The 14,397-nt window shown below is 43.3% G+C and overlaps 1 protein-coding gene across 1 annotated transcript; it reads left to right on the top strand.

Moving 5' to 3' along the window:
- The first annotated feature begins 5,710 nt into the window (after positions 1 to 5,710).
- On the top strand, positions 5,711 to 12,388 carry NENF (neudesin neurotrophic factor). The gene is made up of 4 exons (XM_084622467.1): positions 5,711 to 5,921; positions 10,415 to 10,475; positions 11,165 to 11,268; positions 11,980 to 12,388. Exons 1-4 carry the CDS (start codon positions 5,763 to 5,765, stop codon positions 12,154 to 12,156), a joined length of 501 nt encoding a protein of 166 aa, XP_084478593.1. The 5' UTR covers positions 5,711 to 5,762; the 3' UTR covers positions 12,157 to 12,388.
- The last annotated feature ends 2,009 nt before the right edge of the window (positions 12,389 to 14,397 follow it).

The following is a 14,397-nucleotide window of genomic DNA, read 5'->3' as shown; positions in this document are numbered from 1 at the left end:
TTTAGCCTAACTAAAAGAAGGCTGAGGGGAGACGTGATTGCTCTCTATAGATACATCAGAGGGATAAATACCAGGGAAGGAGAGGCGTTATTTAAGTTAAGCGCCAATGTGGACACAAGAACAAATAGATAAAACTGGCCATCAACAAGCTTAGGCTTGAACTTAAACCAAGGTTTCTAACCATCAGAGGAGTGAAGTTCTGGAACAGCCTTCCAAAGGGTGCAGTGGGGGCAAAAAACTTAACTGGCTTCAAGACTGAGCTTGATAAGTTTATAGAGTGGATGGTATGATGAGACTGCCTGCAGTAGCATGTAGCCAAGCTGTGACTGCTAGCAGCAAATATCTCCAATGGCTGGTGATGGGACACTAGATGGGGAGGGTTCTGAATTACTACCGAGAATTCTTTCCCAGGTGTCTGGCTCGGTGGTTTTGCCCACATGCTCAGGGTCTAACTGATCACCAGATTTGGGGTCAGAAAGGAATTTCCCCCCAGGTCAGATGGGTAGAGCCCTGGGGTTTTTTTGCTTTTCTCTGCAGCATGGGGCATGGGTTTCTTGCAGGTTTAAATTAGTGTCAATGGTGGATTTTCTGTAACTTGAAGTCTTTAAATCAAGATTTGAGGACTTCAGTAACTCAGCCAGGGGCTAGGGGTCTATTACAGGACGGGGTGGATGAGGTTCTGTGTCCTGCAATGTGCAAGAGATCAGACTAGATGATCATGATGGCCCCTTCTGACCTTAAAGTCTCTGAGTCTAAATGGATAAATTAAACAGTAATAAGTCACCAGGACCAGATGTATTCACCCAAGGTTTCTGAAGGAACTCAAATATGAAAATGCAGAACTACTAACTGTAGTATGTAATCTATCACTTAAATCAGCCTGCATACCCAGTGACTGGAGAGTAGCTAATGAAATGCCTATTTTTTAAGAAGGCTACAGAGGCAATCCTGGAAATTACAGGCCAGTAAGCCTAACTTCAGTATGGACAAATTGGTTGAAACTGTAGTCAAGAATAGAATTAACAGACACATAGAAGAACTCGTTATGTTGGGAAAAGAGTCAACAAGCTTTTGTAAAGTGAAATCATGCCTCATCAATCTATTAGAATTCTTTGGGGGTGTTAACAGACATGTGAACAAGTGTGATCCAGATAAGTAGCTGGACTTTCAGAAAATCATTGACAAGGTCCCTCATCAAAGGATCTTAATCAAAATAAGAAGTCATGGGATAAGAGAGAAAGTCCTCTCATGGATTAGTAACTGGTTAAAAGATAGGAAACAAAGGATAGAAATAAATGGCCAATTTTCAGTGGAGAAAGGTAAATAGTGGGGTCCCCTAAGAATCTGTACTGGGATCAGTGCTGTTCAACATGTTCATAAGTGATCTGGAAAAGGGGGTGAACAATAAGGTGGCTAAATTTGCAGACAATACAAAAATTACTCAAGATACTTAAGTCCAAAGCTGACCGTGAAGTGGATCTCACAAAACCGGTTGACTGGACAATAAAATGGCAAAACAACAAATTCAGTGTTCATAAGTGCAAAGTAATGCATATTGGAAAACATAACTCCAACTATGTATACACAGTGATGGCCAAAAGTATAAATGGGTTCAAAAAAGAATTAGGTAAGTTCATGGAGGATAGGGCCATCAATGGCTATTAGCCAAGATGCTGAGGGATGCACTCTCATGCTTTGGTGTCCCTAAACCTCTGACAGCCAGAAGCTGGTACTGGATGCCTGCATATGCATCACTTGATAATTAACCTGTTCTGTTCATTCCCTCTGAAGCATCTAGCACCAGTCACTGTCAGAAGACAGGATACTGGGCTAGATGGACCATTGGTCTGACCCAGTATGCCTGTTCTTATGTTAGCCTTCTATCTGGACAGAACCAAACCATTTTAAAAGCCTCTGAGACTGTACAGTTTGCTGAGAGATTCCTTTCTCAACAGAGACCCAGAAAAGAAAGACAAGTTTCCCCACAATACCCTGTGAAGCAATTCATAGAGAGGCTCAGCTTAGTGGAGCACTAAGAACCATCGGCTATGGTCCCGGAAATCCTAGTGTATAATTCAGGCTATTGCGGGACCAATGTAAATGTGGCTTGATAGGTATGCGTCACGACTTAAGTGTGGCTTCAAGGTATGGATGCTTGCAGGTAGTCTTGGCTAGCTCAGATACCCTTACTTGAGTGTCTGGACCTAGGTAAACTCTGCAGTGAAGATATAACCTCAGGGTCAGGCCCACTTTTCTCAGATGTTGATATTCAGGATCAGTTTTATATTAACCTTTCCAGAGAGCTAACTTAATAGAAAATTTATGTTCTGTTTTCAGTGCTCTACTAATAAATGCCAATATATTACAAGATTCTTGAAAAATTCTCAAGAGGAAAAATAATTCTCTCTCCATTCATTTTCCCAGTATCAAATATGATCAAATTTCCTGTCAACAGGGAATTATCAATTATTGGGGGTTTTCTAACATGGTTCCAAAGTTCTCAGCCCAAGACTATTCAAAAATTTTAATAATGAACATGGTTTAAACAAGAAACATACAGTTTTCACAGGATAAGGGAAAACTGTACTAAAATCAAATATGAAACACTTGGTTTTAGCAAGCTTTAGACCATATCTAAAAAACTTTCAAGTACACATAAAATGGTAATGAAAATGCCTTTTAGTTTTTTACATGTATATTTATAGAAAACTCTGCATTTCACAGTATGACTGTAGTAGGATCAGTAATTACAAGAATACCTTATGATAGATCAGATTGTGTTCCACAAAACCAGTCCACACGACTGATGTTAGTCACACTGCTACTACTAGAAGGTACTCAGATTCTATGTTGATGAGGGAGGTACCAGAACCTGAATTGAAAAGAATAGTTTAACCTGATTTTCATTCTACACAGAATCACAGACATTAGATCATTTATTTTGTCAATCCCCTTTTCAGTGCAGGATGTTTCCCTACAATATACTTTCTAGCAGGGAGAAATCACAACATGTGAGAATTGGAATCCATCTCCATTCATATTTTTCCACTTGTTCCTTAACTTGAAAATCTTAGCATTTTTAAGTCACAAAGATTGAACCATCCTTATTTTCCCCAGTTTTCTGCATAATCATCTGAGACAGCAAGCAGAGAAACTTCAGAGAATGGAATGAAAGAATCTTTTATAAGCTATTGTCTGTTACAATTCTGGCTGCTTATACCTCAAGGAATACCACTCTGTCAATTACAGATGTGAACCACTAATTATTCTTCCTCAGAGTAATAACAGGCACTTTACAGATCCTTGTTTAATTTTTATGCATATATGTATTTGCTTAAACTCTTCCCCTGTATTTTTGCAAAAATAATACATCAACTCGTTTAAACAGGAATATCAAACGCACTGTCAGAATGCTATATATAAATACCTGCATTACTCACAGAATCATAGAAATGTAGGTCTGGGGACTCCAGCCCCCTGCACTGTGGCAGAACCAAATAAACCTAAATCATCCTTGACAGGTGTTTGTCCAACTTGTTTTTAAACACTTCCAATGATGGGAACTCCAATGACTGCTTTGAGCAGGGGGTTGGACTAGATGACCTCTTGAGGTCCCTTCCAACCCTGATATTCTATGATTGTATGATTCTATGACCTCCCTTGGAAGCCAATTCCAGAGCTTAACTACCCTTAAAGTCAGAAAGTTTTTCCTCATACCTAACCTAAATCTCCCTTGCTGAAGATTAAGCTCATTACTTCTTGTACTATCTTCAGTGGACCTGGAGGACAACTGATCACCCTTCTCTTTATAAAAGCCCTTTATAAAAACATAACAGAGACTTACCAGGTTGCCCCTCAGTCTTCTTTCCCCAAGACTAAACATGCCCAGTTTTTTTCCCAACGTTTCCTCATAGGTCAGGTTTCCTAAACCTTTAATCATTTTTGTTGCTCTTCTCTGAGCTCTTTCCAATTTGTCCACATCCTTATCTAATTCATATACCTCATAGGGGAAAAGGGGGAGTTGGAACTAGGGTGTGGTGTAAAAGAAATGACAAACAGCTAAGATTAGGCCCTGAGATGAGAGGAAGGGTTAGCTGTGTTAGGGGGAGGTTAAAGAAAAGCCAGAGGCTGAAATTAGGTTAAGGAAAACAGTGGATCTGAGATTACATTGTGAGTTAGGAGGAATATAGGGTTGGGTTAGGGTCCAGGCAATGGATTGAGGTCTAAATCAGGGATGAAGGTGTCAGTATGGGGGATGGGGGTAGTGGGAAAGGTATAGGACTGGATGGTTGGAATTGAGAAGGTGATGGGCTGGAGTTGCAGAGATGCAGGACTGGAGAGGGGATGGTGGTTGGTGGCAATGAGGGACAGCAGTTGGGGGCGGATATGAAGGGTTGGAATTAGGAGAAGATGCAAGGAAGGGCAGAGGTAGGGGTAGGGAGTGAATAGGAGTTAGGAGCGTGGTCTGGGGGAAGATGCAGGGCTGATGAGAGGTAGGAATTGGAGTGAAGGCGAAGAATTGGAGTTAGGAGAGTGGTTTGAAGGGAGATGCAGGGCTACTGTGGGGTAGGTGTAAGTAAGGGATTTGAAGTTGGGGAGATGCAGGGTGGGTGTAGGGGGACATAGGGTTGTGTAGGGCAGGGGACCTGAGGGGATAAGATGCTGTTGGGGGTGGTGGTATGAGGATGGTGTGAGCAGAGGAATATGAGGGGGTGAGATGGTTGGGGTAGCTGCAGGGCTGGTGTGCGGCAGGGGAGGTGAGGGAATGGGGGTGGTTTGGGGTGGGGAGAGCTGCAGGGCAGCGGAGGTGAGGGAATGGGGTGATTTGGGGATGGGGGAGCTGTGGGGTGGGTGTAAGGGGGAGTTGAAGGGGTGGGGTGGTTGGTTTGGAGGGAGCTGGAGGTGTTGTGGGGCAGCGGAGGTGACAGGATGAGGTGGTTTGCAGCGGAGGAGCTGCAGGGCTGGTGTGGGGCTGGAGAGGTGAGGGGATGGGGTGGTTTGGGGTGGCGGAGCTTCAGGGCTGGTGTGGGGCATGGGAGGTGAGGGGCAGGGTGATTTGGGGGAGGATCTGGGGATGGTGACAGGGCTGGGTGATTTGGCGGACCTGGGGCAGGTGTAAGGGGTCGTGTGGGGCATGGGAAGTGAGGGGATGGGGTAGCTGGAAGGAGCTGCCGGGCTGGTGTAGGGCTAGGGAGGTGAGGAGCGGGGTGATTTGCGGGGATCTGGGGATGGTGAGGGGGCTGGGTGATTTGGGGGAGCTGGGGCAGGTGTAAGGGGTGGCGTGGGGCAGGAGGAGTTGAGGGGGTGGGGTGGTTGGTTTGGAGGGAGTTAGGGGGTTGCGATGCAGGGGATTTGGGGGGGTGGTTTGGAGGAGGGGAGCTGCAGGGCTGGTGTGAGGCAGGGGAGGTGTGGGGCGGGTGATTTGGGGGAGCTGGGGCTGGTGTAAGGAGTGGTTGGTTTGGAGGGAGCTGGGGGGTTGCAATGCAGGGGATGTGAGGCGTGGTTTGGGGAAGGGAGGTGTGGGGCGGGTGATTTGGAGGGAGCTGGGGGGCTGCAGTGCAGGAGATGTGAGGGGTGGTTTGGGGCTGGGGAGCTACAGGGCTGATGGGAGTAGAGGTGATTGGGAAGAGCTGGGGCCGGGGCGGGGCAGGGGCAGCTGAAGGGGTGGGACGGACAAAGGGTGTTAGCCCACAGCCTCCCCGGATCCCGCCTCGCAGGCCCCTGGCCCCGCCCCGGAGCTGCCTGGCCGCCTCCGCTGCACCATGGCCGGTGGGCCTGAGCGGCTGCTTCCCCTGGCCCTGGGCTGCCTGGCCGTCTGGGCCGCTCTGGCGGAGCAGCAGCTGCGCTTCAAGCCGGCCCCGGCCCCCAGCCCGGTGCGGCTCTTCACCGAGTCCGAGCTGGCCAGATACAGCGGGCAGGAGGTACCGGGGCACCGCCGGGCCCGTCGGGGAGAGCGGCGTCGCCGAGGCGGGTGGGGAGGGGGCGCCGCTCGCTGGGGACCTGGGGGCCATGGGCGCTGGCCCCGGGGGCATGACTAGGTGGGGGAAGGCGCTGCTGCATGGGCGGAGGGCACTGCCCCTGCGGAGATGGGGCGGAGTTGTTACTACCGGATGCGTGACACCCCCACCAGAAACTAGCCACAGCCCTGCTGTGTCTGGAGCAGTTTGATGCAAACTTTACCATCTCTCCTAGAGACTTTAAAACTTTTCATGTCAAAGGAGACCAAGTGTCATCACACAGTGGAGCTACCTAATCAGCTCTCTCCAACTGGGGAGCATAGTCACCACTCTCAGACTAAAAACATTGCTGGGAAACAAACGAGGAGACAGTGATAAAAGAAACCAACTTGTGCGAGCCAAGATATTAGAACAGTGTAGTTACAATGACAAACATCGGACAGTCTGGACATTTTCAGTTAAGAACACCACTTGTTGCCACATGAAAGAAACACAAGTCTTCCCCATTGTATATATGAATCTCAGTGGTATGATCTTTTGTTATATGGAGATATAACCTGCATTCTGTTCCCCTCACTCAACACGCACATTTCCAGTTTATACTTATACAAGATCTGAGACCTGTCTTACAAGGATGTGAAATTTATAGTGAGGATGAGGGGACCACACCTGGTATGATCAGAAAAGTGACTAAAGCAGATGAAAAAGGTGCTAGCCTGCATCCACATTACAGAACGGTTGTGTTAGCAGCTGATGAGTTGTGCTAACCTGAGATTTGGTCTGTGTCACTGGGCAGGCTGGCCCATAAGAGTTAAAAGCACTACAGCCCTCATACTAAGGGTCTGTATGTGTGGATGGGGCAATACTTGAGTTAAAATTTTGCAGTGAAGACAAGGACATTGTGGGATGATGGGCACAGCAGGCTCTTATGGATCATATGTAGAGGCTAATATGACATGTTTTTGTAATGAGCTGGCTAGTGTGTATATGTACGTACCATTGCTCTCTACTAGGTAACAGTAGAACTGTTCAAGTATCTGTCATAGGTCCTATATTTTTAACAACTTATTGTGATGCCCTTTTAGCCCATATAATAAGGGCCTATGATTTTGGAGCAGGAGGATCCAACTTGTATTTGTACTCTTGCAATGAAGTTCTGAGTAATTGGGGTGTGCTGTATAGTGACAGCTATAAAGTCCAAGGTGATCAGACTTATACATGGCCTTAGGAGTACACGGATCTTTACATACAGATGCAGAATTACAGGATATTGCCTAACCATCTTACAATCTACATTTAGAAATAGCATAAGTAATGGCACGGGAGGAGGTTAACAAATTAATATTGTTTAGTGCAAAATTAATTTTTTTCTCTCTCTACTTATTGTCAAGAGAGTTGGAGAGGAGGTTAATAGTGGACAGGGGGCAGAACTGGGGCTGGAAGAAGATTGTTGTGTTGTGTGCATGAGGATGGTAGACGGGATCAGACTGTAGTGGGAGGAAGAGAGAGAAGAGTAGCAGAGTGGAATGAGGGCACAAAAGAAGGCATGGCAAAGGAGGCAGAGGTTGGTGAGATTAGTTAATATGGTCAGTAAGTGAAAAGTCAGCAAGGCACATTAAAGGTTAGTGATCAATATATTAATGGGAAGGAACTGATAGATCATATGGCAATTGATGGTGAGAATCAGTAAGGCAAAGATTCAATAAGCATAGCAGAAATGGTCAGCTGTCAGCCATGGATGTAACTACATGTTTTGGTCTTGTCCTGTACAATGAAGGCAGGGGGAAAGTCTGGTTCAAAATAGCTCGGCTCCTCAAAACTCCCATTGATTTCAATAGGATCTGCTGGCTGCTGGGCACTTTAGAAAGTCTGGTCACAGCTGTTTAGTGGCATATTAATAGTTTGAAGGCCAGAATTTTAACCTGAGATACTGGGCATCTGTGACTCATAGCTGAAGGTTAGAATGGGGATGATGGAGACGCTAAGGACTAGAGATAAGGTTTCTACTGGGATCTTAAATTCCTGACTTTATTTTAAACTAAAAATGAGATAAAATAGATATCTATTGACAACTTTAACTCTCAACTAAGCATGTGTGTGAATTTCCTTTTTTTTTTTTTTAACAACTTCAGAACACCAACATTTCTGAAGTAATTTTTTTCTTCCTAGCACTATTCTAAAGAATTTTAGAGAAGGAGGAAAGAAAGCTGTATTATCTTTAAGGTAATTGTATTGCCTTATAATAATAATTTGCAAGTATCTGTCAACCAAAGTTTTCAAAACACTAAACAAATGTGGTTAAGTGATGTGCTGCTGAAAGTCACACAGTGAATAGTTTGGAAGAGAATCCAGGTTTCCTAACTCTAATTTCTTTCTCTAATCAGTTCTTATACCATAGATCAAAAATGTGCAACTGGTGGAAACTCTTCTATAGATAGCCCTGTTTGAGATTTTGTCTAGTGAGACAGGCCAAGTTCACTAAACAGTCCTTTACCCATCTCAGGCACATATAATAATAGAAATGCCTTTTCAAATCATAGTGTACAAATAGTACAGTCAGTTTCAAGGATATCTCGGGTATTGTAGGGACAAGGTTCTTAAACATCTATCCAAGCAGGTCAGTTTCTCCCAGGCTGCTCAAGAGAACCATCAAAATAATCAGGCAATGGGCCCAAAGTCTCTAGTTGTTTGTCAGATCTCCCCTTTTCCCCAGGATGAACACCACAATGGTAGAACAGGATATTTTTCCTGTTTCCTTCCTGACAGAAAACGAACAGATACCAGATATCTGCTCCCATCTGAGTGTTTACAGACAGTTCCTCAGTTTTAGAGATCTGTAGAATGTGCTTCTCCATAAATACCAAACCACTCAATAGGCTACTGGAATACACAACTCTCCCTCACTCTCTCCCTCATCACTAGCACTATAACTACCGATGTCTCAAAATTTTACAGAATCATAGCTACCTATTTATTCTTCCAAAACCTGTGGTGATCCCTCCAATGAGGTAATCCTCAAAGAAAATTCTTTCCATTTACAAAGTTATTGTTCTCACCTGAGCTAATTCCATAGCCTTCAGAGATGTGTAGGGATTAAATGAAGTATCCATCCTACTCTAATCCTTGCCTGCCAGGATTAGAGTAGGCCAATGGATTCAAAATCTTCCTTTAATGTATTCTTCTAGCTCATTAAGTCAAGTATATAGACAGTTTTTAAAAATATCATAGAATTAATACAGGAATTCAATCTCCAGAAGTTTTAGCTTTCTATGGTGAAAACAAATCTTAGCTAACAAATTCAAAATGATAAAATCCTTTGCTAAATTTATACAGATCTCTTCTCTGAAGCGATTGCTGGTTGGCCTTCTTGGGGTTGTCTCCAGAAACTAAGAAAACACTAACCAGCATCTCATGGACAGAGAGAATAGATTTTGAGGGGAGGACAAAGTGGAATCAGTGGTTTATTAAGCAAAACAGATGTCAGCAGAAGATCAGATTTGTGTGTGCATGTTTGCACTTTATCCTCTTGATGAAAGCAGAATACCATCTGCCATACACCCTTTCACTTCACAAAACATCCACCTCCAGAATGATTTACTTAATCATCTTGGAACAAACAAGTATTATGAACTGACTCCAAAAAAGGCATAGAAAGGGGAAGTGTATTGTCTGACTACTAGATTCCAAACAGAATTGTTTCTTCCTTGAACTTCCATCATTTTCTGGGGTTAAATCCATAAAGATTGGCACTTGAAATAGTCTGAGAGTGTTTATTCTAGGAATTACAAGAATAGTCATCTATGGGAGCAAGAGACAGACTGATGCAGCACAGAAATAAACAGGGCTTTAACATACCGATTCCACTAGTATTTGGTGTCCTAATAGTGAAAACAAGCTCCAATAGTGAGAACAGGAGACTACATCTTCTCCATGTACAACATGGTATTCATAATGCAGACACTCAGAACTTGGCATCGCAGCTAGATACCAGTGAAATACACATCACTGGAAATTATTCATGTAATTATCACATGATGAATACTGATTTTTTTTTTGTACACTAACCTGCAAGTGACCTGGAGGCTTTGCAGCCTCTGTTCCCTCCCCCATCCCTGCCATTGACTCAGAATATGGCCTCTTTACTGTATAGTGCCAGCAGCTGACACAGGGATGCATGACTGTTTGGCAACTGACAACAGTCATAATGGCAAGGTATAGAAAACCAGCTTCTTGTTGCCCAGAGACCCACAGAGAAATCTTTATTTTTTTTTTTTTTTTTTTTTTACAGCATGTGATGGATTGGGGGATGAATGAAAACTCCAGGCTGTGAATCTTGTGTGCATTGATCATGATTTAAGTTGCTAGAGAACACACAGTAAGGGGTTCATTTTCTCCTCAATGTGCTGTACACATACTGGCTTCATTTTGAGCACCTGCTGGCCTCTCTTTCTTTCCAGGAGGGCCAGCCTATTTACATGGCCGTGAAGGGAGTAGTATTTGATGTCACTTCTGGAAAAGGTGAGTTGGCTTCTCCCCATGGGGTTTTTCCCCTTTCACATTATCCCATTTTTCTTCTTAAACATCCTAAACCTTTAGAAAACTTCAAACTCTATTTAAATACAAAGAACATACTCATTTGCTCTTAATTCCTAACCATCCTCCTCTGAAGGTGCCTTCTCCCACTCACAGCTTCACACCCCCTTTCATGCTGACCTCTGTCTGGAACAGAATAGATCCTCTTCTTATCCTATCACTTTCTAAGAAATGCTGTAATACCTTTTGATCTGATTGAGGTACCTTCCCATTATATAGATTTACACATTTCCCTCCAACACTGGTTTTAGCTACTCTTTAAATTTTTTTTAAAAGTGCACTTAGGACTGGTGAAAGCTACCAAACTGAGAGCCCTAGAAAGAGAAATTCTCCATCAGTAGATCAGACACAACTTGGGCAGCAGCTGTATTACAATCTAAGTGAAGACCGCCAGTTGCCATTTTAGGCCACGTTAACTAGTCCAGTTAAGCTAGTTTGTCTTGAGACTTCATTAAAGTTTTGGGAGGAAAAGGGCTCAGATTCAAGTCCTTGGTTTTGACTGATTTAGGAGCATAATGGGCTCATGTCATGCTAGTATAAGCAGATGCTTAATCTGGCCCATTGTTTTCACTATCAATAGACTGAGCATTACTAGATTTCTTCTCCTTGAACAGAATTTTATGGGAAAGGTGCCCCATACAACGCCCTTGTTGGGAAGGACTCAACACGAGGAGTTGCAAAGATGTCACTTGACCCAGAAGATCTCACTCATGACACAGTAAGAAATGGGATTGTTTGTTTAATTCCTTCTTTGCAAAATTTCAATCATTTTCTTGGCTTTCCTAAAATATATTCCCCTGCTGTATATTTATGCAAAGCCCAATCCTATGAATAAGGAAAATATTTATTTTCTAAGAAATGCCGTAATACCTTTTGATCTGATTGAGACACCTTCCATTATATAGATTTACACGTTTTCCTCTAACATTGGTTTTAGCTACTCTTTAAATTTAAAACAAAAAAAAGTGCATTTAGGACTGGTGAAAGCTACTAAACTGAGAGCTCTAGAGAGAGCAGTTCTCCATCAGTAGAACAGACACAGCCTGAACAGCAGCTGCCCCATCAACATACCTTCAAGGGATAGCATCTAAAAATGTGTAGTTCAGTTTCCTTGACCAATTCAGTCCTTGGTGTCTCTGCTGAGAATACCAAATGGGCCAACTGTGATGGTGCTTTTTGGAAATGAATTGAACCCAACAACTCACTTTACCTGAGGATGTCAGGCTTTGTCACTACTGGGCTGAATTTGAATAAATGACCTAGGGGTTAAAGGTTCCATGATAAATAACCCATTGCCAGTTACTAAGCCCTCTATTGTTTGTGTGCCCTGCAAATTAAATCTGAAGGCTGGTTCTGAGGGTAGGATGATCAACATAAATAAAGACATATGTAAACACCTGCCATTTTTTCTTGCCCATGTTTCATATAGACAGGACTCACGGATGAAGAGCTAAAATCCCTGGATGATATCTTCAATGATGTGTACAAAGCCAAATACCCTATTGTGGGCTACACTTCTCAAAGAATTCTGAATGAGGATGGCAGCCCCAATCAGAACTTTAAACCTGAGGATCAGCCACATTTCAGCATTAGAGATGAATTTTGATGAAGGATTTAGCATCCTGAAAATCCCCAGATGGACATTGTAGAACAACACTGTATGACTGGGAAACATTGACTGTTTCTAAGGCAAAAGAACAGTTTCTATGAATTATGTATCTTTTGTATTTTTGTTATCAGCAGCCCCCACCCCCTGACAAACGAGGATAATGACTGATTACTAATGTAATGAATTCCTTCAAGTAGTGAACCAAATAAAATTTAATCAGTGGCACATATTTGTGGACTGAGGAGAATTAATTCAATAAAATTCTCACTGCCAATATCTTGATTTTTCTTTTTTAATATAAAAAGAAAAATTGGATAACTAAAGACTCATTTCTAAAGGGGAGAAAGTGTCCTTTAATAACTGAATCATCAGACTAGGGGTTTTGCCATTTCTGAGTTCTGTTCCTTGTTCTGATGCAAACTTGCTCTATTATGTGAGTCGTCTTGCTTCACTTCTCCGTGCCTCAGTTTCTCCATTAGTAAAATAGGTGTAATAAGGCTTCCTATCTCAGAGGAGTGGTGTGGAGCTTAATATTCATCCTCTTTGATTACAGTAGATATATAAATACTGACTTCCCTGAAATGTACTGTGATACAGCATGGCTATAGGGCAGCAGGAGAGTGTTAGAAGGGAGCCTTAGTCCCTGTAGAGGGAAGAAAGTTTGCTATAGGTTAATTAAAGCTCATGAAGCCAGTCACATGATAAAAAACCCCAGCTTCAATCAGATAAGAGGAGGAGTTGAAGCAGAGTGGATTGGCATTGAAGCAGAGAGCAGTTGGGAGGGAAGCAGAGGAGAGTTTGGAGAAGTGTTGCGGTGGGCTAAGAAGACCAAGACTCTAGGTAAAGGGACCCCTGGTTTGTGCAGAGGGAGGGCAGAAAGCTCCACAAGCTGAAGGGCAGGAGAGGGAAGTAGCCCAGGGGAAGGAACTGCTAGTTCAAGTGGTTTACTGCTATCCCTAGGGCCCCTGTGCTGGGACCCGAAGTAGAGGACGGGCCCAGGTCCTTCCCTCTCAACTTCTCTCCTCTAGGACACTAGTGGGGCAGTTAATACCCCAGTTCACGGGCAAGAAACGGTAACCTGAACCACCCCCAAGAAGAGAGAGCGCGAGACCCATCACAGTAGAGCCGGCAATTTGCCACAGTCCTTAAATGCTGTATGTTTATGCAAAGCCCAGTGTTACAAAACAAAGACTATTTTTTTTTCTGGGAAATGTAATATTTAATTACCTTTTTGATTTGGTATAGGCTATGGCTACACTCAATAGCTCACAGCAGCGCTGCTGCAAGATCTCTAGTGGAGCTGTACACTGACGAGAGAGAGGTCTGCCATCGCCTTAAATAATCCACCCCCAACAAGTGACAGCAGGAGAAGGTCTCCTGCCACCATAACGCTGTCCACACCAGCACATAGGTCTGTGTAATTTATGTTGCTTGGGGGGGGTGACTTATTCACATCCCTGGGTGACCTAAGTTATACTGACATAAGTGGTAGTGTAGACATGGCCTAACTCACTCTTATTATTGCAGTAGTTTCAGAAAAATAGCACTTTTTTGTAATACATTTACATGGGTTTGTCACTTTAAAATTAGGTCATGATGGTTCCTTAGTATCCATGCCTAATTCCCACAAACCAAGAGAAATTATAACCTAGGACCTATGGTTATCATAAAGTCTTTGTTCACATACTGTAAAGTATAAGTTTACTGTGATTATTTGTCTGACCCGAATATTCCCAGCTTCTTTATGCTGTCAATTAAACTCTCTGGTTGACTCTACATATAGGTACAGGAACTAGGGGTGCTGCCACAGCCCCTGGCTTGAAGTGGTTATCATCATATGCAGACTTTACAGTTTGGTTCAAGGGCTCTCAGCACCCCACCCCCACCCTACACAAATTGTTCCAGCACCCTTGTCTACCAGAGTTTAAAAATGGAAAAAGCACTATCAGGTTCTCTGCATTATTACTTTTGCTAGCTTGATCATTGCCACTCCAGCTCACTTGAAAGAGGTGAGAGTGTGTGTGGTTTTTTTTTTTTTTTTTTTTCTGTTTAACCTAATTTACAACTCCAGGTCCTGCTGGGGGGAAAACAAGTCCTCTCCTCTGTCAGATTTCTCTTGGCAGTCTTTCAGGCTGCTTTTAATTTACATAGCAACCAGAGAACATTAAATGCTTGTGCTATACCAAGTGCTGCTAACTACTGACTTCCACTAACTGAAGTCAAATGCTAGCTGTCATG

Source organism: Lepidochelys olivacea (genome assembly GCF_965140295.1).
Source record: "Lepidochelys olivacea isolate rLepOli2 genome assembly, chromosome: 3".
Lineage (NCBI taxonomy): Eukaryota > Metazoa > Chordata > Testudines > Cheloniidae > Lepidochelys > Lepidochelys olivacea.
The sequence above is the reverse complement of the archived record's forward strand: the minus strand, read 5'-3'. Positions and strand labels throughout refer to the sequence as shown.